Source organism: Melospiza georgiana, chromosome 1 (genome assembly GCF_028018845.1).
Source record: "Melospiza georgiana isolate bMelGeo1 chromosome 1, bMelGeo1.pri, whole genome shotgun sequence".
NCBI classification, from domain to species: Eukaryota; Metazoa; Chordata; class Aves; order Passeriformes; family Passerellidae; genus Melospiza; species Melospiza georgiana.
Genome location: NC_080430.1, coordinates 53,354,369 through 53,381,954, shown reverse-complemented (window position 1 = coordinate 53,381,954; position 27,586 = coordinate 53,354,369). Strand labels below are relative to the sequence as shown.

Below are 27,586 nucleotides of genomic sequence, written 5' to 3'. Positions count from 1 at the left end.
AGCCTTCAGCTGTTTTGGGTGTGGTGGGATTTCATCCCTCATGAGTCCAAAATCAATTTGTTTGCTCTACAGAATGACCACAGCTTTACTGAATGAGCTTTGCCTACCTGCAGAGCCAAGGCCAGTGTTTCACACTGCAGCACCCACCACAGAAAATCCCTGCTGGCTGCCTGACATCCAAGACTTGTATGTTCCTCTAAAGCTGATGGGTGTTTAGAAGAGGGAAATGACCTACTGAATGCCAAAACCCTGTCAGAGCTGCTTGAGTACCATTTTGATTCTGACCTGACACCCAGTATTCAGGTCCTTGCTAGACCTTGTAGGCCACAGTTATGCTGCCTTTTCCAAGATGAAAAGCTCTGCAGCACATGCAAGCTCAGCACAGGATCTAACAGAGCAGAGTCCACAGAAATAACCTACGTTTTGAGGATTTGTCTCTTAGCATGAATGGAAGACAGATCAATAAATCCAAAGCAGCTCTAGCTCTGGGAAATGGGCCAGGAAAAAGTATACAGAACAGTTAGGAAAATTAATGATCCTGTACATATTTAAGCATGATGAGGAGACTTCTATCGGAAGATAAGGGAGAGTGCATAAGACTTCACAGAAAATAAGGAGAGAACTTTTTATTACCTTGACAGAAAAACCAAAGAAAGAATAATGCACAAGGAGACTCTAAAAGGCTCTGAAAGAAGACAATTTGAAAATGCATCCAGTTTTTTGTTCCTAATCAAACTCTCCATTAATATGATTTGAATCTTTACTTAGTGTTTAACACAACATTTAGCAGCTACAATTCACTGAAGCAACTTAACTGGGGTGAATTCCTCCAGTTCCCAGATCACATTGTTTACAACAGATTTTTTGAGTTAATGTTTCTTCTTAGAGGGCTAGCAACTACAATTGCTACAGCCACTTCTGAAAGTACTTTGTATGTGCTAACAGCAGCATTCAGCAGCTTATGGCATTTGTGTATGTAAATAAATAAATAAATATAATACTTGATACACACACGTCTGCTGCATTGCTTTTTGAATTTTCAGGTTGTTAAGTATTTTTTAAATACAAATAAAGACACTGTGGTATAACCATTGGACTTTGAACAACTCCAAGTCCACTTTACATTTGTTAGCATGAGATCAGTTTTGATTACAATTTTGTTCTTTTGTAAGAAAAAAAAAAATAAGATTCTACTGCTAATAATATAGAATACCAAACTTACTAATATTGAAAAATTTTGGACTCATGAGATGCATAAAGCCCCAAAGCTGCAAAGGAATTTTTAACATATGTAATACAAATACATATTCACATGCATATATGTATTTTTACACATATATAGGGAGAGATTTGGGTAGCACCTGCTGCAGTGGATTTATATAATGTCTTCCAAAACCCTATTTTTAGCCCATTATAACTTTCTGAAAACTTATTTTTCAAGAATTTTCCATGATTTTTTGAATGAGCAGAATCAAATATTATATTTTTGCTTTACGTCACAACAGGAAAAAAACCTGAAAACAAACATCCAGGTTTTCATTTCATAGATGGATTTATTCCCACAATGAAAAAATGTCTGAACCTTACACTTTCAACTCCCAGAATGGCTAATTCCCACTGATTTCTAGTTATATTTGTTATTTAGAAAACACTAATACTGCAATTAGTAAATGTTCCCATGGTGTATGTACTAACAGTGCAACAGCCAGCAATTTCATTTCCTTGTCTCCAAGAAACATTATTTCTTACAACCTGGATAAAGACAAGCCCAGGAGTCAGCCCAGGGCCCAGAAGGAAGCTCTATCCATTTCTTGCCTCGCTGTGGGACTGTGCAATTGACCACAGCATCACATTCCTGACAAGCAGTCTGAAATCAATCCTCCCTTTTTCCTGTCCAGCCCACTTGTGTTTGGGTGAAAAAGGAGCCAGGGCTCTTTGGAGAAGAGGTCACAACTTGGGTTGGTGCTGTCAAGCAAATTTTTTTACCTGGAAAACACTTAACTGTGTGATGAAATGTTGTTAAACTGCACTGCAGTTGACATTCAGTTTGAAAAGATGCTTCATATTGACACCTTTACACTGAAATTACATAAATAGCCAATTAAATTCAGTTAAACCTAGCACTGACAATTTTCATGCATTTATCATCAGGTGGAATAAAAAAACCCTTCACGTTAGCTATGTTTCAATAATTCAAAAATGAAACAGCAACCTCCAGTTTAGTTCCATAGAAGTCCGAACTGTTGACAACTAGCTCTAACATGAAACTGAAGGAGGTGAATAGAAATTTAACATAATGCCATTCAAAGTATTTGGAGCTTAGAGACAGTAAGTATGGAATATTTTATTTATAAACATATTCAATATGTTCATCAAGACTACAGCTACAGCACTTGATTGGATGTGCATAAAATGGCACACCTTTTTAATTTATATAAAGTTAGGCTGCCAAGAATATGTCTGTACTTCTTCAGACAACAGGTCTTCTTGAAGGGATCCACAGCACCTCACATCATGACTTTTCATTACCTTTATTTGAGCTAGTATTTTTTTCCTTAGTTTCTGCTTCTTTCATTCTTCCACCCTCTCAGAATTAGGTAATAGGAGAAAAAATTGTATGGGCAAAATTTAACAACCTTCACAAACACAGTAAAAATTAAACACGTTCACTAATTTTAAATAATGTGCAGTGTATGAAGGTAACAGGCATATTTATGGTTATAATGTCACCATACAGTTTTGTGTAGCAAAAATTAGCTATAGAGTTTCCTATAATATTTTTATATATAAAGAAAACTGATCTGCTATACATGCATTACAAGCACTCTTTAAGATACCAGATAACTTCCAAACAAAATGCTCAAAACAAAACCCAGAAGATGCTGTTTCCCTTGCCTTTTATTCATAAAGATGAACCACTATGTAAATCATGACAGGTTATTCTGTAGGCAACAATGCACAACTCATTATGTTAAACCTAAAGGATTCAACTTTTAGGCATTGCTGAGTTTTCTAGGTAGAAATTGTTTGTTGCCTATTTTTTTAAACTAAAATACACTATCACTTGTCATAAAAAATTGAATTAGAACCATAAAGATGTTCGATATGCGTTCCGAAGGCCTAAACTTAAGGACTTTCAGTGCAACATGGACAAGAGTCCCATAAACTGTTTATTACCCTCAGAACAGTAACTTTACTTTCACTGGCCAGGATCATGAATACTGTTTTCAGCAGAAACTTTGTCAGTCTTTTACTTCAGCCATACTATAACTTGAAGTTATAGTATCAGAATTACTTTGTAGCACTTAGTTCAATTAGGGAAATAACGAATGCCACTAGTAAAAGAGACTCCAAGTAACATTCCTTTCTTTGGCATCAAGGATGCAGGCCTTTTTTCCATCTTCAAGAGGCAGATCTGTAACAGAGTCACACAGAAACAATACCAAGAACAGAATGTACTGGGGAGATGGAAGGCACGTGCCTGCTATTGCATCTCCAAAACCAGGTGTCATTCCCACATGAGTGGAAATATCAGCAAAAGCAAGCTTTGCATTTCTAAGTGGCAAATGTATTCTCATAAAAAAAACCTTTATAAAGTGCCAGTGTCTCCTCTGAATAAATTAATGCTGGTAATTGACAACATTCCCATACCTTGAACACTAAGCAGAGTAGCATGAATGCAACATCCACCAGTGCAGGCATGGGAATAAACCAGCAAAAGGGTGATTTGTGATTCTGAAGCCAAATATCATCACTGTCCTCCTTTTTAGAAGCAGAAAGGGGGGCGAGGACAAGAAAAGAAAAGAAAAGAAAAGAAAAGAAAAGAAAAGAAAAGAAAAGAAAAGAAAAGAAAAGAAAAGAAAAAGAAGGACAGCCAAAACCAGCAGGCTAAGTAGAGTAACCGGAAGCGTACAATTTACTGCTAATGGTTCAGTGTCTGCAAAGGACTGCTCAAGCTGTGCTCAACAAAAACTCAGTAATAGCCAAAGAGGGAAGTAAAAAAAGGCAAGATGTTTGGCTTTACTTTCTGTCAAATACTGTTAAATATGAGCCACTTAAAAAAAACAGAATGAAAGAATCCAATAATGCTTTGTACAGGTGGTAGTGAGGTCCCTGGCTGGGCCTCCAGACAAAACCATTCCCATGTAAACCTTAAAGAGGATTAATCCTCAAGGACCACTGTAATGAGACCTTAAAAGGCTGAACACCAGCAGCCTATCACGGAGGGAAGCAGTAGCCTGCTCCCAGAAGTCTTCTCTAGCAGAGTTACATCAAAGCAAACTGGGACCAGATAGCAGGATTCTGCAAGAATCCCTTATCTCAGCGCTAGCGGATGCTTCTCCTCTGATTGTCTTGAACTGCCACCTGTCCCAGACATCTTTGAAGGCAATGCTAAGCCTGTGATGGATCTGACCTCCTTGAGCTGAGATTCTTTTATGTCTTTCTTCATTTTCTGCTCTGTTACATTCTTTCCCTGTAACACACACTACATGAAACAAAGGGAGTTCTCACTCCTTGACTTACTCTCCCCAGCCATTTGAAAGCAAAAAAACAATGTTAAGGATTATACTTCACCAGCAATATGGAGCTGTCCTCAGGAGACAAGCCTCTTATTTTTGAGAGTTATAACTAGATGGCTTTTACACGAAGGGACTTTAAAATGAGGTTCAACATTGCTGGGAGCCAAGATATGAAAGCTGCATATCAGAGATAGCTTAAAAAAACAAAAAGGTTCATAATACAGAAGTATACAAAAAATCACATTACAAAAATTAGCAGGAAAATAACCAGGAAGCACCAAGCCTCAGAGAAAATTATTGTAGTATATATATGCATCCCATGTTGTGCACCAATAGCCTTTAATACCAGTGGCCACCATACAGTGCCAAAATCAGCCTAGATTAAAATAAAAATAACTGGTCACTACAAATAAAACAGCAGGTCCTCCACTTGAGACACATGCCTACACTGACATAAACAATTGCACCCAGTCCCCACGAAGGGATGTGGCTGCACCACGAATGCTGCACATCAGGGCTGGTTTGTAACCAGGGATGTGCTGGCAGCCACACTCACGCTGATTTGGTGACATGTACTTGCAGTAGGATCAGCCAGAGTTACAGAGCTCAAGATAAATTCAGGGGAATAGCATCAGATTTTTATCTCATGGCTACAAGTCATAATATACAAGTCACCATGGTTCTAAAAAGGCTGGGCTGGAGGAATACTACTACAACTCCTACCTCTGGTTTCCCACTTCTGCACTCAATTAATTCTGAACTATTTTATAAGTCCTTTTCTTCTAAGTACATGGCACTGTCAGAAGAACAAGAAGCAAAATATAGCTAGGCTGAAGAGGACTGCTGCCTGCCAGCAGCATCTCTCAGTTCCCCAAGCTGATAAAATAAAATGGTGTCATTAGTTGCAATTAGGTGGGACTCATGGAAGCTCTACGCGCAGGAAGAGAAAGCACCCTTCTTGAGTCCTTTTGAAGTTTCCTAGGAAATCACAGCTGGAAGAATAAAATCTGAATCAACCAGCTGAGCTAGACTCTGCAAAAGACTGCAGCAAACAATGAGCAGATATAGAGTATGAATAATGAGAATAAAAAAAAGGCATCACATGGAAAACACCCAGCAGACCCTGGCATTTTCTGGAGCCAAGACCTACTGGCACGTGTTGCCACATAAATGTAGCCTAGAGGCAACCTCAGAAGGAATTTGAAGATGGCTTCTTCCCATCTATGAAGCAATTCCCACAACAGGGTATTGTGCTTCAAGACCACAGAGCAAAGCCAGTCTAAGCACCAGGCTCCCATAGGGAAAATACAAAAATCATTTCTCAACCGACAGAAGAACACAGCATTTCAGATGAGTGTCTCCCCAGAGAGCTGTGCCAATACCTTGTGTAACCTCAACAAACAGTATCCATGCCTACATCACTTCTTAAAGGCAGCTTAGAGGCCCCCCCCTCATGGGAAGGCAGGACAGCCTTGTGTTTTGCCAGCCTCCAGGCACAGCCCCAGCAGCACCAGGCCCAACACACCTCTGGTCCAGCAGGACCTGCATGCCCAGGCAACCCCCACGTGTAAATGCAGCACAGGCAACACTCCCACAGGCTATTTACCAAAAACTTCCACACAGGGAGGCTGGTCACAACACAGACACACAGCATGCTTCAACCCATCAGTACAGACCACCTTTTCAGAGCAGAATACACAAGAAACTCACATCTATGGGAAGAAACACTACAGCAGGCCTTGTCCTCCCTGATCCTGGTTTTCAATGCACAAAGGATGAATGGCACCACTAAATGTCGGATGTGTGTTAATCTGATAAGTAACTACTGGCTTTGAAGAAATGTGCTGTTTCCCCAAAAGAAGCGGAAACATTTTCACAGGCCAGAACCCAGGTTTTTAATTTGTTCTGTGGGATCAGATGAAACCAAATCAGGCCTTTAGCCTTTATTTAAATGGGTTTCTTCTAGTTTGCTTTATGTATTAAAATTAAAAACAACAAAAAAAATTAACCAAAAACTTGTAAGAGTGAAAAAAAGCACAGACCATAGCCATTGCCAGTCTCATGCAATGTAAGGACTTAGATGAGCAGGACATAGATCAGGCTTTCCAAATCACACATCCCAAATACTGGACAACTCAATAATTAGTTAGTAATGCATGATTAGTGCTCCTCTTTTCCCTCCTAGTTAAAAGCAAAAAAAAAAAAAATTCGCTCCTATCACAGCAGTAATTAATGTTTTTGATGTCTGGCACCAATTTTATTGTTAACAGCACTGTTAGATCAGTGGTGTTAATGCCAACTCAAATATTGTCCAGCATGAAGAACAGCTTTGGTGCCAACAGTTTCCTATCACTGTACCATGCTGGTCCATCCCGGTAAAGTAAGCAACCAATGTTTATACATAATATAGGCCTTGATCCAAATTTCATTCATGCAAGTAACCCAATTCCATTTCAACAACAATGTCTAACAGAACTCAAGGCCAAAGCTTGAAGCTGTCTTAAGTTGTATCTGTATATAGGCTGGTGAAAAAAAAAAACCATACAAATCAAATTCAGTACCTTTTCACAGTAGGGAGTCTGACATGCTGGAATGAAATTCAGTTCAACACATTTTAACTCATTAGTTATTTCGTTCAGCACTTGGTATGGTGTTACACTCAGCCATTACCATAATCAGCCATTTATTTTGAAGTACTTCATGTGCCAGAACTTTTGGCTTGTTACCACTGGCTATTTTAGTGGGGACTGTAAATGGAGGAATAAAAATGTTCAGCTCTTCATCTGAAAAATGGTAACATGGATTCTTGGGAATTAGGATTTTAAATTGCAACTAGCATGAAGAACAGGTAAGATAAAAGGGTAGAATCTAAGGTAACTGGGGATTATTTTAAAGTTTATTGAAGCCAGCAGCTGTTGATTCATTGAATTCACTGGGTTCTGGATCAGCATCATTCAACTGTTTCAGAAAAATGATGGCTCGGGGCAGCACTGAAATGTGAAAGAGAAGCTAGAATAAACAATGGGGGCCCCTCTATACTACCTTATTCAGAGTGAAACATGAAAGAAGCATAATTGAGATTAGAAAGCAATTCTGTTATCTGGTGAGCTATCTGTTTTGAACTCCAAAAAACTGCAAGACAATAAAAAAAAAAAACATTAAAGAAAGCAATATTGAAAGACTGTTTTGTAAGTGGTAACTCTTACTTTTAAAAGGAAGTATGAAGATGTACAAACTTGCACATACGTACATTCCCAAGCACATACTGCCTTTCCTGCTGCCGTGTACCCAGCACCACACATGCCAATGACCACATGGCAACACAGCAGCTGTCCTCTTTAAAACACAGCTATGAATACTCAAAATATTGAGGATAATACTGCTTCTCTGCACTGGTGCTTTCTGCCTTGGCTGCAAGCTATATTATCAGAAATCAATAAAGGTAGTCAGTATAAGTCTGACTGAAGGGGTAAGCATTCCTAACATGATCTCCAGACTCAGATGTGATCCACTCAGCAAGCTCAAGAGCCCCAGTTGAGCAGTGTTTTAATAAAGAGTTTATAGAGTGCTGTGTAAACTACCAAGACTAAGAGGTAAAGAGCCAGGCTAAGAGGAAGCCAATTGTGCTGGTAGGTGTGAATAAAAGGAAGTAGAGGCTATGGATAAGTGGCTCTCCTCCTAAGTACTGAGCTCAATCAATAGGAATAAAGCTGTATCTGCCAGCAATCCTGAAAATGGTTCAGCAACCAAAGCGCTGAAACCGCCATAAAAGTAAAGGCCTGTTCAACCCTGGGTTCCAACAGGAGGCCAGTACTGAGAGATTTCCATGGGACAAGCCTGAAGCTGCACTTTCACAACAGGGACCATGTTGCCTTTCAAATCCCCCCTTGACAAGTCCACGGTCAATGCCATGCAGAGGGCAGGTCCATGGTGTCCACACGCTCCCATTACTCCACTGCCCACCTGAGGCATCCTCTGTGACACAATGCCCTCCTTCTGTGCCCACACAAGGGCCAGGGGACAAGAGCAATGACAAACAGGGCACACCCAGATCTCAAGCGCCCAGAATGAAAGAGAATTAACACAAGAGAATCACGACAGAGGAGCATCCTGTACACATTAGCTACTCTGCAACTGATTTATTGCTACAGTTTTCTTAACAAAAGCTGGACAATGACAGCAGAGATGGAGCAAAAAAATCTCAATTTAAATGTTTGTTTTCTACATTTAGACACAACAGTTGAGAATTCTGGGCTAAATACAGACAAACAGGGCCATCTTAAGTCCCTGATATATCAGGTCATTCATACAGAGTATGAATGAGATCTGTTAACAGATATGACTCACAATATAGGGGCCAACCAGGCTGGCAGTCACACACTTAGGATCCTCACAGGCATGAAAATGGCACTCAATGCCAATCTCAACTTAGGCAATTAAATTCACTCTAGTAACATTGCCCAGAGAGAACCCCAATGCAAGAGAACCATCTCACTTTCCTCCCAACCTTCCAGCTACTGATGCCAGTTACATTGTAGGCACACAAGATCAGCTCAAACCCACTACAGACCTTCTGTTTTAAAAGCATTGTGACAAATGTCCGTGTATCAAGGGATACAACAACTTTGAAGAAGCTTTTTACTCTCTCCTGATTTAGGGACAGTGGATCTGCCTCGATGATGCTCAAGAGATGGATTACATTATTTCTTGGCTTTTTCTTTACAGTTCTTAACCATGATTCTGTGGCTCTGAGCAATGAATTCTGTCTCTTTCTATGAAGGCAGTATACAACAAATGCATACTGTAAAGCAGATAAAAAAGCTTTAGCTGGAAAAAAATAAATCAAATCCATTAGTTTTTTTGTATTTGCCCTGTCTTCATCTTCCCCGTTCTTTAAAAAAACAAACAACAACAAAAAAACCACCACATATAAAAACCTCATCCCACAGCTTTCTTAGATGCACTTGAACACCAAAACAAGAAACAAGGAGACATTAAAATAACATTTTTAATGTGCTTCTCAAAACATTTTTAGAATTTTGAAGTCCAACAGAATTACAGAGCTACAAATAATTTCTATAATTTCTTATTTCTTATTTAGAAATAAGAAATCTCCAACATTCTATTCTACCAAATCAAGCCAAGCCAAAAAAAAAAAAAATTCAAACCAAACAAAAAAGAAAAGAAAACAAAACAAAAAAATAAAACCCAAAACAAATAGCAAAACCAAAACCAAACTAACAAAAAAAATCACCCAAACCTACAAGTTCACCTTTCAATTGCTCAATCACATTACACTTCAAAGCTTTCCAGATACTGGCAGTTCTGGAGTCTGTCTCGTGCTGAGGAGAGAAAAAAATGCATAAGAAGGAAGAACATATCTACATACTGCAAACCTATAGGTGCAGTTGTTACTTCCATATGAGACCATCGCACAGGAGACACTGCTGATTTCACAGGCCTCAGGAGAAATGGGCAGGAGTACTTGTAATGAGCAGTTTCAAAAAAAATATGGGAGGGTTGGAAGGCATCTTGGAGAAGCTGTTTCAACTTAGAAGCTGCTAAGCTTACAAGGTCTGCAGCACCTTCCTAAATTTCACACTGAAGCTGCCTCTGACCATAAGTTTGTATTTGAGAACAGTAATGTTTTTTGTTGGAAGCTATTGAAAGATACTATTATATTTTAGACTTTTAATCCGGAAAATGTTTTCGCAAACACTAATTTTTTTTAAGACCCACACTTCAGCTGCTCAGCTGACATGAGCAGTCTGACATTCACTTTTATAACTGAGGCTTTTTTCCTTGTGAGTTCTATTAAAAGCTTTAGATTCTACTTTTTTCAACTACTCCTACTTGACAACATTTGGAAACCACCCCATAAATCACTGTCAGTAGAGAGTTTTGTCACTAGAGTGCTCAAGCCTCTCCCCTGCAAAATGCTGCAGAGTTGAAGTAGGACCCAGATTCTCAGAGGCTAAACTCAGTTTGAAACTGAAGAGCAACGAAATGTATTTAAAGACTCTGGCCCTAAATCTCTAGAAGGATTCTCCAGCAACATTTTCCTACCACTGTTCAACCAGGCCAGGTAGAAACTCTACAAAAAGCTGTCCTTGTCTCCTGTCACCAAAAGACACTGGGAAACTAGAGGGGAAATAAGAAAAGGGCCTGCTTTGGGGCTATCCAGAAGTGCCTCAGTTGTCTCTCTTGAGTCCCAAATTATGCCAGGTAGATGACAAAGGAGGCCACCACCTACCCCTCTACAGGCCCTTTCCATGAGTCCATCTCCTGGTGATGACCTGGACTGCTCTCAGTGTCAAATGTGCCACACATAGCTGGCCACTGTGGTTCAAGAGTCACTGCCATGAAAAGTCATTGCTTTCCAGTTACTGCAGTTTAAAACTGTTTCCAGTTTCCAGTTTGCATTTTAGAAACAGAATTCCCCTTTTTTTCCGCACGCCCTTTTCCTTTCCAATGGGGATATGAAGGAAGGGGAATTCTTGTCAACAGAAATTAAAGCTAGTAAAGGAACAAGTGCACCTAGTGAACCAGCATTGTATTTTCCTTGCTGGGGTCTTTCGTTCATGTTGCAAATTGATTTTGAGGTGACACTAACACTGGGTAATCTAACTCGGGCAGTTATGCAAGGCCCAGGCCTTACAAAGCTAAGCCCAAGAACAGTCAGTGGGAACTGAGGGCAATCAATACCTTTGGAGGGCTAATCCTGTGAAATGTGCAATAAGCAGTTCCCACTTCCCCAGACAGATACAGAAGCTTCAACACCAGCAAAATAAATCCTTGGTAAGAAGAGGTGAAAAAAAGGAAAGGAAAAGGAAAAAAAAAAAGAAAAAAAAGTAAGTTCCTGCTTTCAGCTAGTGTAACCTCACTGAGATGAAGTGATTTACCACAAAGAGAATCCTGCAAGGGCCGTACATTCCGGTACATATAAATATTTGGATCAGAGCCAAATGATCTGTCACTGCTTTTTGCCTAAGATAATTCTTCAGGTTTGGCTAATTAGGTACTAACAATTCTTTCAGATGAACTGTGTAACCCAGGGAAGAATATCAGCAGTATGTTTTAAATCAAAGTGTTTACATCAGGAATGATTCATTTTTTCCATGAGGAATGACTTCTGTGACAGGCAGTCTTAGCACTGCCATAAATCTACATGAAAATTAAAATTGTGGAAGAAAATAACAAAGGCAAGTTGCTATCCCCATCTTCCCTGACTCAGCCCCAACTCTAGAGATGGAATTTACATTAACAAGGGGCTCCAACTACCACTGGAATTAGTGTTTGAGAAACTCAGGGTTTTAAATCCTTTTAAGAAACACTGCGATTAAGGTCAGTAACTCTGCTCTCCTCAACAAAGGAGCTAACTCCAGCTCTTCTGTCATCTGTCCTGAAGCCTTTTTAAAGGAAAAAAAAAAGTTTTTAGAAGTTAAACAAACAAAAACAGCATCTCCCTCTTCCTTTGTGAGCTGTGTTTAAATAGTGGTTAAGAAATCCATAACAAAAAAGACAGAAAAGAAAAATTTCTGGGTTAGGCCTGTGTTTTCCCTTTTATCTGTTGGAGAATAGAAGGCTGTGAGCTGAGCATGGGACTACATTCACAGTCTCAGTTGCTAAATGGTTGAGGGGCTCTTTGGCGGTGCAGAAGGGCTGCCAGCTCCATAGCATGTTTCATCCCAGCTGTTTGAAAAGCTGGTTCACTTGAAACACAACCATTATCCCCACCCACACTCTGCAGGAGAGCAAACTCCCCCTCAATGAGGGATTTCTTCCACATTTATGGGAACTATTACTACCAACATTTACAACATCAGTCATTTTAATTAGAAAAAAATTAAAACAAAAAATCCTGCAATGCACAAACAGACACACACGTGTTTACATGTAAAAATGTAAAGCACTCAAGTTGTTTCTAATAACTGCAGCTCATGAAGGAACATGCATTCTACACACAACTGACTTAAACACCCTTTTCTTTTTTTGTCATAAAAACATACAGATGTCTTTCTTCAAAAAATTATTTTCCCTTTTCCTGTGTTACAGGAAGCCTGCCCACACTTTTAAATACAAAGTGGGTATAAATAGAAGCACGAATTAGGCATCTTGAGAGGTCTATATTTTCCAACCACAGGGAAACTAAGAAATTGCTGTAAGTGTTTACACATCTAACTATGTTGAATTAAAACATTTTCTATACACATGCCCAGCAAAACTAGCAAGAAATTAAGAGAGGAAAACAATAGCCTCTCTGGTTCTTTACCTGTTGCTACAGTGTACATTATTCAGCCTTCTTCATATGGACCACTAAAAGTGTCAGTCTTGATGCAGTCACCACTCTGATGAAAGCATATCTTACATATATAAATGATACAGCCACTATGAAAATTTCAGTAAGATTGTCTGCTTTCCTATAAATCTAACTAGACATTTGTCTTTTTAGTTGTCTCTCTGTATCATAGCTATTAAAGGTAAATAAAAGCATGATGGCTCTTTTTATGACATTAATAGCTTGAGGGACCTTATAAATCAATGAATACAAATGTACTACTCATTACAGGAGGGGGAAGCAGGTCTGTCCATCTGATGCTTTCTGACTTAGATTTCTGTTTTAAGATCTTGTTGCTCATTTAAAATTAACTCATCTCCTGTTTCTCTGCTGTTGTATGGTGGGGAACTTCTGGTGCTCTCCCAACTTCTGACATCAATGTTTTGCTAGCAGCCCACACAGCCTAACTAGCTAGCATTAATGGTCACAATACAGACACAGTAGCTTCATTAAATCTTGACAAACCTTGTCAAAAGGTGAATTTGGGAAAATAAACCAAAATAAACTCATTGCAGACCATTCAGACACATCCTGACTGACCAGTTCTTTTTCTTCTGTTGGAACCTTCAGTAATTTCAGTAACACTTTGAACAAGATTTAATGGCTGAGCTGGCAGCTGGTCAGATGCTCAAAATGGCGATCTTCCCCACTAAATGCAGCATAAGGTTTGTTGTTTTTGAGGGTTGTTTTTGTCACACATTTCATTTTTCCCCAGCTGTACTGCCTACAAAGAGAAGCTATTTTGCTTCCCCAATAATACTTGCTTGTTTTGTTGGGTTTCTTTTAAGCCAGATTTGGGCATTTGCTAACCAGAAGCTAGGAATGGTGCCTCCAACCCTCAGGGTAATACTTGTATGCCCTGCTGCTCACGAGTTGGCCGCTTGCACTGCACATTCATGCCTCTCTGGCAGGAGTCTGCCACTGGTGTGCTGCAGCAACTGTGTGCTCCTCAACAGAGAGATGAGTAACTCCCCCAGAGGGTTTGAGCAGGTCTGTACGAGAGCAGGAGAGGAAGGTGTACAAAACCCAACTGACTAGACTGAAAAAGAGCTCGAAAGCTTAACTGCAAACTTTTTTCCTAAATACTGATCTAAACTATACAGACAACAAGTGTTCGTTTTCTCATAATACCTCCATCCTTATTAACAATCAGGCTCTTTTTTTTTTTTTTTAAAGGAGGTTGGTGAGACTTAAGGTTGTGCAAGACATACTTTGATCTGCACCCTGATGAGTGAACATTCCCCTTTGCTGCTAGCCCAACTAATGAAGGGATAAAATTAGCTTTTATCCCTGGCACTTTCTTTAGCAAAAAAACATGCACTAATCAGCTGTCCTCACTAATCAGTCGTCTGGCTAATGACCTTTTGCCTTAAAACACTAAAATTTCTGAATGATGTTAAAAAAAAAGGAAAACCAATGCAGACTGCTCTCTCTTTGTGGGTCTTAAGCCTATCATCTGGAATTGGAGACTGAAAGGTTAAATGGCAAATCTGTATCCTGACTGGGTGATAAATCTATAATCAAAAGGCACAAGCCTTGACACCTCAAGATGTACTTCATTACGACACAACTAAATGATCTTTTTTCTCTTTTTTTGGTAAACTAGAAACAGATGAAAAAAAAAATTGCTTAACTCCTTCATACTTTGCACCTGTGGAGAAATCCACTTCACATCTGTGTTCAAGTGTCAGTTAATTTCTTACTTTTTTATTAATGCCTGAGTGAGAATTCAGAAGTTGAAACCATTTGCCTTTTTTCCTCCCCCTTACAACTTCAGGGAACTATAGTTGGGAAAGAAAATTGCAAAAACACTCCATCAAGCCTGCATTCTCAAACACACTTGTGAATGTCTAAAAAAACCCTCCAAAACAGAACAAAGAGTCCCAAAGCACAAAACTAAGCCTTCCAATTCCCCAAATTCTCAGTGTACAGGACACAGTCCTTCTTCCTCTCAATAACATACTTTAACATTGTTTTAAAAGAGGGATTTTTAAGGCCTGTTTCATTTTCCTTCTCTGCTAGCTATAATGAGGCCCGTTTTTCTTCATGTTTTAAGGAGGTGGAGCAGAACACAACCCCAGATGGCTGAGGAGGATTAGCAACAGATGAGATGTCCTGTGGAAGTCACTTTGCAGAGGCCTGCGGTAATTTCTACCTGCAGTGCAACTGCACCCTGGTTTTTAACTTCAGGAAAAAAAAGAGATTGCATTTACCACAAACACCACTCCCTCCAGATAAAGCAGTTCTCCCCATGGACAAGTAAAGTGACAAAATCACATTAAATCTGACAGCCTTCCAACTTTGCATCCGCAAACAAGGCAGCGATCAATACTCACGGTAATGAGGGTCCATGTAGCCGTTTCGGGGGTCCATGGTAAAGAGCGTCCCGCGGTACGGTACTGAAGGTTCGGGAAGGTGCGATATAGATCCATGGATCTCCTTCTTGATTAATGAGGCCCTTTCCTCACTCGACGTGGAAGGCTCTTCACTGATCTTGCCGAGGCCTTGCCCACCCTGCGGCTGCATTGTGATCGCGTTCCTTCTCTCTCTGTGATAGGTCTGCCCAGGACTTTCATCCTCTGCAAAAAAACGAGGGAGAAGAAAGAGAGAAGGGAAGAAAAAAGAGAGACACACACTTTTAGCCCATTTATAGCAAATACAATAAAGAAAAGTTCTCCCCCCGCTGCCCTCCTCCTCCTCCCGGTGTAAGATGGTGACAGGAGGTGCCTGTGTGGCTGTGAGGGATGGCCTGGGGACGCTTGCCCGTTCAGAGCCGGCAGCAGCCGAGCAGTAGATCACCGTCACCCATGCACTGATGCTCCTCCAGCGCGGCTATCAATTGTGCAGGAACAGACAGAGGCTTGCTGTTTCCCTGCCTCTGGGACAAGGAGACTGGGAGCTCCCTGATGGGGAATCAAGAAATGATTTGTCACACAGAGGAGAAGATGAACCCCATCAGCCAGGCCTAAATCACGCCCAGCCACCCACCACAGCTCTGCAGCCCAGCTCCAGGTCCCTGGGGTTTGCTTGTGTGAGGGGCTGAAACCTTGCAGGGAGGTTGGCAGTGATCAGAACCAAGGTGGGCAGCAATAAATGGATACAACTGCTCAAGATACAGGACCAGCAGCATCAGGCAGGCACAAGCAAGGCCACCTGCTCTGACAGTGTCACCACGTGCAGGATGGCTGCATATACTCCCCCTACCTCTTTTTCCCATATCCACACAATCAAAGCCACAAACCCTTAATGAACAAGGGGGAAGAAAAAGCTGGAGGTAAAATAATCATAACTAAGAGCATCAAACCCAAGCCCTAGTTTGGAGAAAGCCTCTAGGCCTTGTAAGGGGAGAAGATCCTCCTGACCATGGCTCTACCAGTCTTCCTTGCAGACAGCTCCAGGACTAGGTGCTAAAACAACCCACTGCTCCCACAAGAATTTTAACCCCTAGGGACTACATACACCCTTCAAAAAGCAGACAAAATGGTTCTGTTCCTCAAAATCAATAGCTCCTAGCTACATTTCACACATGCCATGTGGCAGATGGGCTCTGCTAGGTACATAAGTCCCTAATGTAAATGCTCTCCTTGAGCTGCATTATTGGTTTAAAATACAGATGTTTCTCTAAACAAGCATGACTGCTTGCTGCCTGTAATCTTTGGCCAATACCAATGCTCCAGGTATAGCCTTATTCCATCTACCACACTGCACGTGCAAGCGTACACCAATACATCCTGAAGGAATACTGATAAAGATTCTTCATTTCAAAGTTGCTCTGCAGTTCTAGAAGTCCACAAGGAATCTCAAATTATTAAATGCTGGGCACAAAACAGGTAACTAGAAAAGGAAATGAAAACACCCTTAGGAAATAAAACTCAAGTGCTCTTACTCTACAATCCACATGCAAGGAAGAATGATTGACACCAGCGCCAAGACTGCACTTCTGTTGTTAGAGATTTGAGGTCAGGGCTAAGTTTTCACTTGTACCTTTCCCTGGTGTACTTGTTCACAGAGCAAAAGCAGCAGCCAGCAACTCACTGGGTGACTACACTCAGCAAGGCTGACCAGCGTGACTCAACCTATGTGCCTTTATACGAATTAGATTAGAAACAAGCTCTGGACATACAGATACCTGGCCATTATATGTGTTAATTAGCCACACCATTGCTTTGAATGAAATGCTAACCAATTTTTTCTCTGCCTCCTCTCCCCCCAAGTAGCAACAACACAAAAACTCAGCAGCATAGCCTATTGAGCACTTAATTATTTTTCTATCTCCAAGTATTACAGCAACCAGGGTTGCTGACTTATCAGCATCTTCCAGGGACAGAATTCTTTTTGCAGCCAGTAATTCTACATATAGAGCTTTTCCAGGGTTGGGTCTGAGAAGAAAGAGTTAATGGAAATAGACAACAACATTACAGAGTTTAAACCCTTTGCCCTTCCCTACTTTTTATTAATATGCACAGGCATTGGTCCCTGCTCTGGATTAGCAGGGTTTAAGGTTTCAACTTTTTACACTGAAGCTGGTTTTCGTTAGAGAACTGCAAATCAGGGACTAAAACTTTAAAACTTATATGAGGTTTTTAGAAACCCGTTGTATAACAAAACAAAAAAAAAAAAAAATCAGCCCAAAGATATATTTTCCATCAGGTTTCTCTTTAGCCAGAGTCTTTTATGTTAAATTTCAACCTAGAGTGAACTTTCACTGATGAGACGTAAACTCCTATAAAAACAGGGTATTACACTTCATTTGAAATTGTGACAGACTCTTAAGTACAGCAAGCTAACCAGTGCTACAACAGTTCAGAAAGAAAGCTAGAGTGATTTGTGGGGCTGTATAATCATTCAGATGATCAGATAGGATTTCAGTTCTTTTACTCTTCCATATAAAGATAATGTTTGTTAAAACTGCCATCCTGGGATACAACAAGAAGCTGACATTTATGTGAGGGCTCCACTTTTATACTTTTCTTCTCAAAACATGCACACGTCATGAATCAAGGTACTAGTGACTGTTATGGAAAAGGCTGATTTTTCTAATTGCTGAATTAAATTCAAAACCTACTTTCAGTAATTTAGAAACAAAAGAGAAAACATGGCTTGTTTAAATAAGGTTTTCTCTTTTTTAGTTACTTGAAAAAAAAAGAAAACAAAACTATTTTTCCTTCTGTATCAACAATCTCTCTCCCATTATAAAGTTATTGCCATGTGCCATTATAAGTCAAAAGTTTCTGGATGTTTTCTGCCACACAAAAATTGCCCCAGAAGTATTTAACTAAACACGACGGCATTTTTGCCATAATAATAAGGTTTATTCATCAGCCAAGCAGCTCGCTAAGCATTGACTCCACACCACTGGGATGCTGGTGATGGGGGCAGATGAGAAATTTGACAGCACCCACGCTCCAGGACGCTACGAGCCCTAAGAGCCGAGCAGTTTGCAGGAGCTCCCCAGCGCCGAGCGGGAAACTCCTCTTGCAGTGAAGCTGCCGGCTCTCACGGCAGGCGAGCCACTCCAGCGTGCCAAAAGGGGAAAGCTGTCTAATCTTGTTCTGGTTCAACTGAAGCGTTCAATAAAGTTTCAAGAGTAAGTGCGGGCAAGGCGCGCCAGGCCAAATTACTGACAGAAACACACTGTCCACCATGGCAACAAGTGGGATTCTAAAGCAAAAAAGTAAGCAAACAGCCCACTTCTCCAGCAGCATCTGCCAAAGGGGTTTTACAGCCAAATAAGTGAGAACTGTTCTGTTACTGCTCTGCTCACGTTTTAGAAGTGACCAGCTTTAGGGTCAAAAGATGCATCTGGATTTATTAAAATGCTGCAGAGAGACAAATGCCAAAGTAAACAATGAAGCTGGTGGCAGCCCACCAACTCCAGTACAATTCCTCCCACCTTTTGCCAGTGTAAGAGTGAAGGGTTAAATAAGAAAAGAAAAAAGCGATCATGCCCAAGAGCAATCTGCATAAGCTTCTCTTTCTTCACATACACCCTTTCTCTGACTTAACAAGCCAATAGCCAGAGACACATGTTAGAAGTGCCCAGTCTTGAATGATCACTTTAATCCAGGATTCTCACATCCACTGAGAAATGCCTGATTTAGTCCTGCCATTTTGATCAGAAGCCAATTTTATTAGAAGTGCTGAGCACCTCACTTAATGGAGCACCTCTCACTCAGTCAAAAAGCTTTCTCAAAAAACTCACACTGGACAGCATGCCTGAGTAAACACACTTTTAATAGCACAGCTAATTTACTCAGAAAGTTTAAAAAAAATCAGCACAAGCTAAAACCTAAGGCAAAAATTCTTTAAACTTTCTTTACCTGTTGAACTTTTTTGCCTTTTTTTACCATAGACCAAGACAAAGTAGAAGCTATTTTACTTTAAAGCACCTAAAGTCAGCAACTGAAAAAAAAGTTGAAATCTATTGATAGAGCGCACTAAAAGTCAATCCCAACACACTTCAGAAACACCCCTGATTAAACAAGACAACACCAGCCCAGTTAAATCTCTTAATATATTGTTTCATCACCATATTTCTGCTTGCAACTTCCTGACAGCACTTCAGCAGAGTAAGAGAAAAAAAAACAAGGTACTTACAACTCAGTCCAAGAGACCCTGCCTGATGTTCCCTCTAAGCTCTTCTCTTCTCTTGACCAAAATTCTCTGGCTACCAGGACATGGGCATTCCTCCCTCTTTTTCTCCCTCTCCCTTCTCCCCCCCACCACCCCCCCGCCCCCATCTCCCTCCCTCTCTCTCAAAGGCAGTGCTTCTCCCATTAGAGGAATTAAAAGTGGTTGGTGCCATGCTAAATTTAACAAGCTCATTAGTATTCTTCCTGTGTGCTTCCTAGTGAACTCTCCCTATTCAAGCAGCTCTCTCTAGCTGAGGGGTCAGGCGGCTAATCATTAAATCAAACTAATGTCACCCTATCACAATCAGCCTAAGAGAAGGACGGTTTATTATTTCAGTTTATGCTAAATAAACGGTTTTACAAATGGTCTCCAAGCAAGGTCAACAGCAGCTTCAATTACAAGACAAACTTAACAAGAGTCGCTATAAACCAAGTGCTCCATATTGACCTAAGCACAAGCTCGGCTCTGCATATTGCCACTAGCAGGATTGTACAGGAATGCATATTGTAAAATAAAGGAAAGGGTAATCTTTTCTTTGCCAGAATTTGTGACTGCACAGAGACTGCTCATTCACCTCTCCCCAACCAGATTGCTGCTCAGCTCAATTCACCCCACACAAAGGCTGAAGACCAGACCTCAATGGACCGAGTGAAACATGTTCAAAACTAGGCTCTCTATTGTGACTGAATTTCTTAACATCTTTTCAAAAAGCGGAGAATGCCTTGAGGCTAAAGGAAGAAACAGGCTAATGGTGAATTGGGAATACTGAGCAAATTTCAGAGCCCTTTCCTCCTAGCTTTTGAGGTTGAAAGCAAGCTCTTTCCTTTCAAGTTTCAAAGTCCTTTTTCCTCCCGCAGTGTCACAGAAGGATTTGAAAAGAAGGTAATTGTGCTCACAGTCCCCCTGATCAGAGCTTACGTCCTATTTCTGGTATTTCAGAATACTTCTTGCAATAATGGTGCATATAGCTCAATCCCTTAACCGTCCTGCACTCTGCAATTGCTCATTAAATGAACAATTGCTGGTATAAAATGCCTTTTATGTTCAAGGTCTGGATATAAGATAAGCATTCTAGTACTCTAAATTTGGTTTACTAAGGAAACTCTCCATCATTAAATTACAAAACTGAAATCAGAATATCAGTCTTTCCCAGAAAAGCAGCATTTTAGATGCTGTGAGCCAGAAGGAAGGGGGAAGGTGGAATGCAAAAAAGATTGACTACTTAGATTCTTAACAGAACAGATACCTAAGTAAGAAAGCCATTTCCTTCTCATTTAAGAAAGGCTAAGTTTTTGACACCTGATGTTTTCTTCCTTGAAATGTCACAATAGAGCAATTGCCAGGCTCATTAGGACACCTGTACCTGCACCTTCTTGCATACACACACTTTTCACTTCTCTCTGACCACCTTAAGACCAACATCGGAGGAAACAGATCTGTAGGATTGTGCCTGCCTTTAAAAACAGCATGTGTTGTAAGCAAAATTTTGTTTTGGGTGAGTACAGTAGCTTAAATTGGACACCCCTGGTCCCAAGTTTGTTATTGTCCTACATGTGGAGCAACTGCACAAGAAGCACTCTGGAAACACTAACACAGATAGGAAGGATGATGCTCATAATTGGTTTTAAAAATAGACTCCACTTACACAAGAGGCTACAAAATTTGCTAGATAATACTGTACTCACTTTATTTGCAATGCTTAAGACTATCTTATACAAACCTTTTGTGCTTATAAATAACATACATTTTCTGAGCTTACCACTGAAAATTTATAGTTTTCTATTCGTACTTGAAATGTAGGAAATCTCCTTTTAGCTTAGTTATTTTTTCTTTTTCCTGTGTATAGTAATTTCCAAGAACTTATTTGTGATCTGTGGAATATGAATACACACCTCTTTTGTAATTTTGTTTGTTTTGAAAAACGTTATATTCTTTTGTTGTCAACTTTAGCTTTCACTGGAAGAAAAAGGATTTATCAATGAAGGAGAGAGAGGACCCAGTCCCTACAATACTTACCTAATACTCCACTCACACTCCCTTGTTTTCCTCAAATGACACATACATTCATTTTTGCTGCATCTGCTGCACAGCTTGGTTCAGTTCCTTTTTTGACAGTACAGAGGACAGAACACAGTGCATCAATACAGCGCCTATGACTTTAGAAACAGAGCCTGATCATGCATTCCTGTGTCAATGGCAGAGCTCCCACTGACCTGGGCGAGACAAAACTGGGCCTGTATGGAGTTCACACCACTCCAACACGAAACCAGCAATGCACTGTTATCAGGAGAGCATCACTCACAGCCTTTCCCAAATGTGTGAGTAACTCTTCCCCATGGGGAACCTGAGAATGGCACGAAGTAGCTTAAAAAACTCAGGTAAACTTTTCTAAACCCCTAAATCAGAGAGAGCCTTCTAAGCAGCAATGTATTTATCTCAATTTATCTCAATTCAGATGAATTTACAGTGCTCGTTACCTCCCCAGCCACTCCCAACTAAAAACAACCAGCTGAAGCTAAACAAACATATAGGAAATTATGTAAAATAAAGCCACCTTTAAAATTTCATACAAGCAAAGACCTACTGTATTTATTTTACTGAGAGTCTGCAGCTACAAATCCCTCCATGAGATCGATAGGGAAATGCTAAAAATCTCATTTAAGCTGAAAAAATCCTACTGAGGAAACACAAGAGGCAGATGTAGACACAGATACCTACACACAAAGGCAGAGTGCTGTGGAAACTTCCTTGTCAGTCCCAGGACTCAGCCTCAGAGGACGGACAAAGAGGGCAGGAGGCACAGCTGGGCTGCCTTACACATCATCCACATGATCTTGCTGATCATGCAGGACATGTGGAAAAAAAAAAGGAGTAATATTTGGGCATGTGCCTGAAGTTACTGACCTGACACTTGAGCCATCCCAGTCTCTTCTTCGGAACAAGCTACTGAAGTTGCTTGCTGGGAGCCAGATTCCAGCCAGATTCCTGCAGTATCCTGTTGGCCAAGTTCCCCTCCAGCTGCCCAGCTGAACCACCAATTAGCCCAGACGTGGAGCTTGAACCCTGCTGCCCAGCCACAGCCCAGACCTGCAGGGCTCAGAGTCTCTGGGAAGCTAATGGAGGGACTAATTCTCAGCAACTTGCAAGGTCAGCCTCTGAAGAAGTGAGAGCCTCACTTCTGAACAAGCCCTCTCCCAGCCCGTTTCCACACGGGCTTTAAAATAACAAAAACAAACAATTTAAATCAAAACAGCTGAAAAAACCATCTTCTCCCTTCCCAAGTTCAGGGCTACATGTTTCTCCCATGGCAGACAGTGGATTACTGTGGTGATACTTAACACCGCTGGCGAGTGCAGCCCCCAGCACTCTGGTTTAGGTGCGAGTGACGACATTGACTGCGGCAGGAGAAACACTAAACCCTACACCTAGGTACCAAGCAGGTGGCAAGATTTTAAATTTACCTTCATGGGGCCTGCAAGGCCCAAATTTTGCTTGCTTTACTTACACTGAAATTCTGGGGATTCAGAGAAACTACTTGTGCAAGTAGAGCAAGAGGGATTCAAGTCCAGCATCAGAAATGCTCCAAGCACTGGGCAAGAATAGTCTGTCTGGAAAATGCACTGAAGATGTTGGTTGGCATGTGGAAATGCTGTATCATTATCTTGATGAGAAAGGAGCTCTTAGTCGTACCAGGGCTTTGTAGCTCCAGTGAACAAGGAAAAACAGAAAGGCGTAATGCAGAAGTAGAAGACATTTGGAGGTAGAATTAATTGGTAAAATTAACATGTAGCCTGTAATTTCTCCTTTTAAATTTGCAGAACTAGAAGGCAGTCAAAAGCACTTTCCTTTCTTGGTATAATAAATTTTATGTTTTGATTTTGCTACTTGAGGACTAGGAAACTCAAATGAGAAAAAAATATTTCGTTGAAGAACAAACTTACTTTTTCATTTCCCCTTCCAAAAAACTGTTCTACCTTACAAAATTTTGCAAAGATTGAAAATTATCGTGCGACAACCTCAGCAAACTAGAACATTTGCTCAAGGTCTGCTGATCAGGGCTAAAACTCAAGCTTTGCACTTTCAGAATATCTCCAGGATCGTTGCCCTTCTCCAACATCTGGACTGTTCAAAGAGCCAAGAGAGTCAAACATAACTAAAAGACAACAACAGTCATCAGGATCTGACCTTTGGCAACTATTTCTCAGAAAGAAAAAGCTCCTCAGCCTATTGTAAAACTCTCAAAAGGATCCTGATTTAAAAACATTATGAAGTTCCTTCCATTAGCCAGTTATTAGACTGTTAGTCATTGCTTACTTTGAGCAGGCTAATTAGTTACATCAAAGGCACTACAATAAATTCCCAGGAGGGTTTTGGTGGGGGGATATATTTCTCAACCATCTAATAGCACATTTATGCCTATCTGTGGGTAACTGCCTCATTTCACTCAGACACTGGGGGACATATTCTGTGCTGTCACTTTCTAGCAAGCCAGCAGCTAGAAAGTGCTGTCACTTTCTAGCAGCCAGGCCTTAAAGCTGTTTGAAGCCTGATATAAATGTGATTAGCCATGCTTAAAAGCCACAAAAGAGTGAAAGAGGAGTTATAAACCCTTTGGTGCACCATCCTTTTGCACCGTCTACAGCACAGACACCTTAGCCTTGAGAGAATAAAAAAAATACAATTACTCATAGTGTTGCACACAAACAATTTTATTTCTTCCCTTTTTCCTTGGATGGGTTCAAACTCCTAAATGGAATTATTAGCAAATCACCAAGTGGTTTGCAACAATCCAGGCAGCCCTTCAGTTTAGATGGCAGATATCACCTATTTAGTTGCGAAACTTACTTATTGCTGCATCTTTTTGCACAGTTGCAGTAAGACTTTTGTTTCCATTATATCCCTTTACTTCTGGTCTCTGAAAAATACCCGTTGTTTAAAAATGTGTTATGAGTTACTCTGCCCTGATTCACAGTGGCTGCGATCTCTGGACAATGATTTCAACAAAGTTTTCTAAGGGTAAAATTTTAATGCCATATACATTTCTTGGTGCAGATGTGTATGTACTTCTACATAAAAAAGTGTAGTCACAGGATACACAAATCACACCCACAAATTCAGCTCCATCTTACATTCCATAAAATCCAACCAATTGCAGATGATACATGATTGCAAAAAAGTGTCCACACAGGCAGTCTGGACACCTAAATGTAGAAATGAGACTTTTCACAGTCCTCATCAGCAGTCTGAATAATTCAGAAGAATACTGCAAAGCATCATAAGATTTGCAGCAAAGGATGTTTTCAAACAAAGAAAAACTCTCGAACTCTCGAGCCCTGTACCCCAAGCAATCTGATGCTTTGACATTAGTGCACCAGTTTAGAACAGCAGAGCTACTAATCCACAGATATTGCAAAATATTCCTTTTATCAACGCTGCTTCTCTACCAGGAATATATTCTGAATGGCCCAAACCTGGCTTGTTTACCTCTAAAGCTAAAGCTCAGGAGCTTTCTTCTCTGCCTGGAGACACTGTTTACAAAAGAAAACAACTCTCCTTAAGCCTTAAGAAGATAATCATCCCAAAGACCAATCTGTTTTTTCTCCCCTCTGCTCATTTTCTGCTCAGTTTTCTCCACTAAAGAGGATGTACAAGCTCTGGCAGTGGTGCATGCTGCCATACTTTCATCACTGCTGCTTTCACATTCCAGTCATCAAAAATACTGCTAACAGCCACAGCAAGGAGCCTGGGTCCCAGAATGGGTGCATGCCAGTAGGCAAGGAGGGATGGAAACTGGAGAGCCTGGAAGGAAAGGACAGAGCAAGTTCTTCATACCATGATTTCCCTCACCTAGGGGATCTTCTCAAAAGCTTTGGATCTTTGGATGCATGGAGTTGGAGAATTAAGACAACTTTAGAATTAAGCCAACCAGTCGCTGGCTTACTTATCAGTGCCTCTCTCCTGCCTTCGTCACTTCCACTGCACACTTCTGGCCAGGCTTTCCACCCTCTGGCAGGGTCTGCCAGCCTTGTCTCTACATTTGAGAAAAGAGAAGAAAGCTGAGACACACCAGCCTTTTCCAGCTTCTCAACACAACCCCACAGGGGAAGGAAGTGAATGCCAACCAGATCACTATATGGATGAAAACAAGTTGATGATTAATGTTTTCTGTTGAGTTTCAGGGATGAGCAAAACTGGTTTTGAGACTTTGCTTTTTTATTACTTATGCATTTGTCTTTTTAACCTTAATGCTGGATAACAGATTTTAAAAGACAGTGGAATATTGGCCTCAAGCTTTTACTGATTAACTGCATATATGTACTTAGGTGCTTATAACTGCCTTAAGCAATATTGTATATTTCCATTTATCAAAATGCAAATGGGCACCTGAGATCGTAACAACAGCCAACTTAGAAAAACAATCCTATGTTCACGAAAAAAATGGCAGAACAATTTAAAACAGCACTCTCCTCCTACTACAGTAGCCACACGAGCTCAAAAAGGGCATTCTTAAATTGTTATACAGGTTTTGCTGGCTTCATCTATCCACAATCTGGTAGAAGGAGATTTCAATGTTTCCTTATTATTTTTTTCATTTGTATTCTTGGCTACCTACATTCTCAGGCATCATCCATTTCAAAGAAAAATAAACTAAGTTTCATCTCCCAAAAACATAAAATAAGCATGATTTCTATGGAAGGAAGGCTGGGGAAGGGAAAGGGAATCACCTGCAAAGTTCATTTGGCTATATACAAAGCAAAAGAAAAAAAAAAAATCCCGGTGCAATACCCAGCAGTATAATCAATTCTGTAACTTCTGTGTGCTGCAGAGGAATGCAAAACTGTAGCCAGCACAACTTGGTCTTCTTCACTCACCAAATGCATAAAATACTGATAACTGATTTCATAAGAGAAAAAATATTTTTATACAGCAAGTAAGCACAGTGTGATTGAAGGATTCAAGGTCCATTTGATTTATATACAGAAACATCTACTTAGATTTGAAGGCAAAATGTGTTGAAGAGTCAGCCCAAAGCTGCCCTACAAATCACCCTGCATATTAAATGTTCCAATTCTGAAAAGACAGAGAGTGCCTCCCATTTCTATTACGTCAAATGCTCATCCACAACTTGCACAACTTGTCCACAAATATGTAACTGTTGACTAATAACTATTTATCGTGTCCCTCTGAAGGCAAATGGAAAAAAAACCAAAACATAAAACCAGAAGAAAACTAATAAATCAACCTTTAAGGTGCTATTGCCCTGAATTCAGGCAGCCCACCCCATCCAGACCCCTGCTATTCTTCAGCAGCAGAGAGATCTCATCCAAAACACTCTGCTTCACCCTCTTCATAACAACTACCTTAAGTGCTGAGTCATGGCTTTTAATAAACATCCTGAATTACTGAACAAGTGGACCTGATTTACCAGCATAAAATAGTCACCTAAATAGTCAAAGAAAGATTTTTCTCCAAGTAGTAGCCATGTTCTTTCTTCCCCAGTGCAGGACAGAAGTTCCATCTCGCTGGCACCAATAAGAATTCATTTTTTTCCTCTATAAATCATAGCCTTTTGGAACCACAATACGGATACCTCCCACATCATACTGTCAAATTCATCAAATTAAGAATAATACTTTTATGCTAATCTCATAATTCATACCAGTTTTACCATAAGACTTGTAAGCATGAAAACCTGAGGACAACTTGTAGTCTAGATACCTCCAGGTACTTCTACAGTTATTCATGACTATGTTGTCAACTGTGCCACAACCATTTGTTGTATTAACACATCCTCCTTGCAGAGGATATGAGATTTAACACATTTATCCTATAAAATTCAATTAGCCATTTCAGATGCACCAGAGTTGTAACATCAAAACCAACTAGCTTTAAAGAAGAAATTCCCATTAGAAATCACAGTATTTTCATGGCAAAAAGACTGACAGTCCACAGCCTTCTCACAGCAGAATACATATTGGGCTTGCTTGTTGCAACTCCTTTCTAAAGACTAGAAAAAAATCTTTTCCAGAGCAGTAAGGTTACCACTGTCAGCTGCACTGAACTACATACTTCCCTCTCTTTCGGGTCTTATCTT

General features: G+C 40.4%; 1 protein-coding gene across 1 annotated transcript in view; it reads right to left on the bottom strand.

Annotated features, from left to right (window-relative positions):
- GLI3 (GLI family zinc finger 3) overlaps positions 1–27,586 on the bottom strand; it is a 206,734-nt gene that overhangs the window by 124,138 nt on the left and 55,010 nt on the right. The window contains exon 3 of the mRNA XM_058032310.1: positions 15,195–15,437. Coding sequence (XP_057888293.1) covers positions 15,195–15,437 — 243 coding nt within the window. The remainder of the gene's footprint in view (positions 1–15,194; positions 15,438–27,586) is intronic.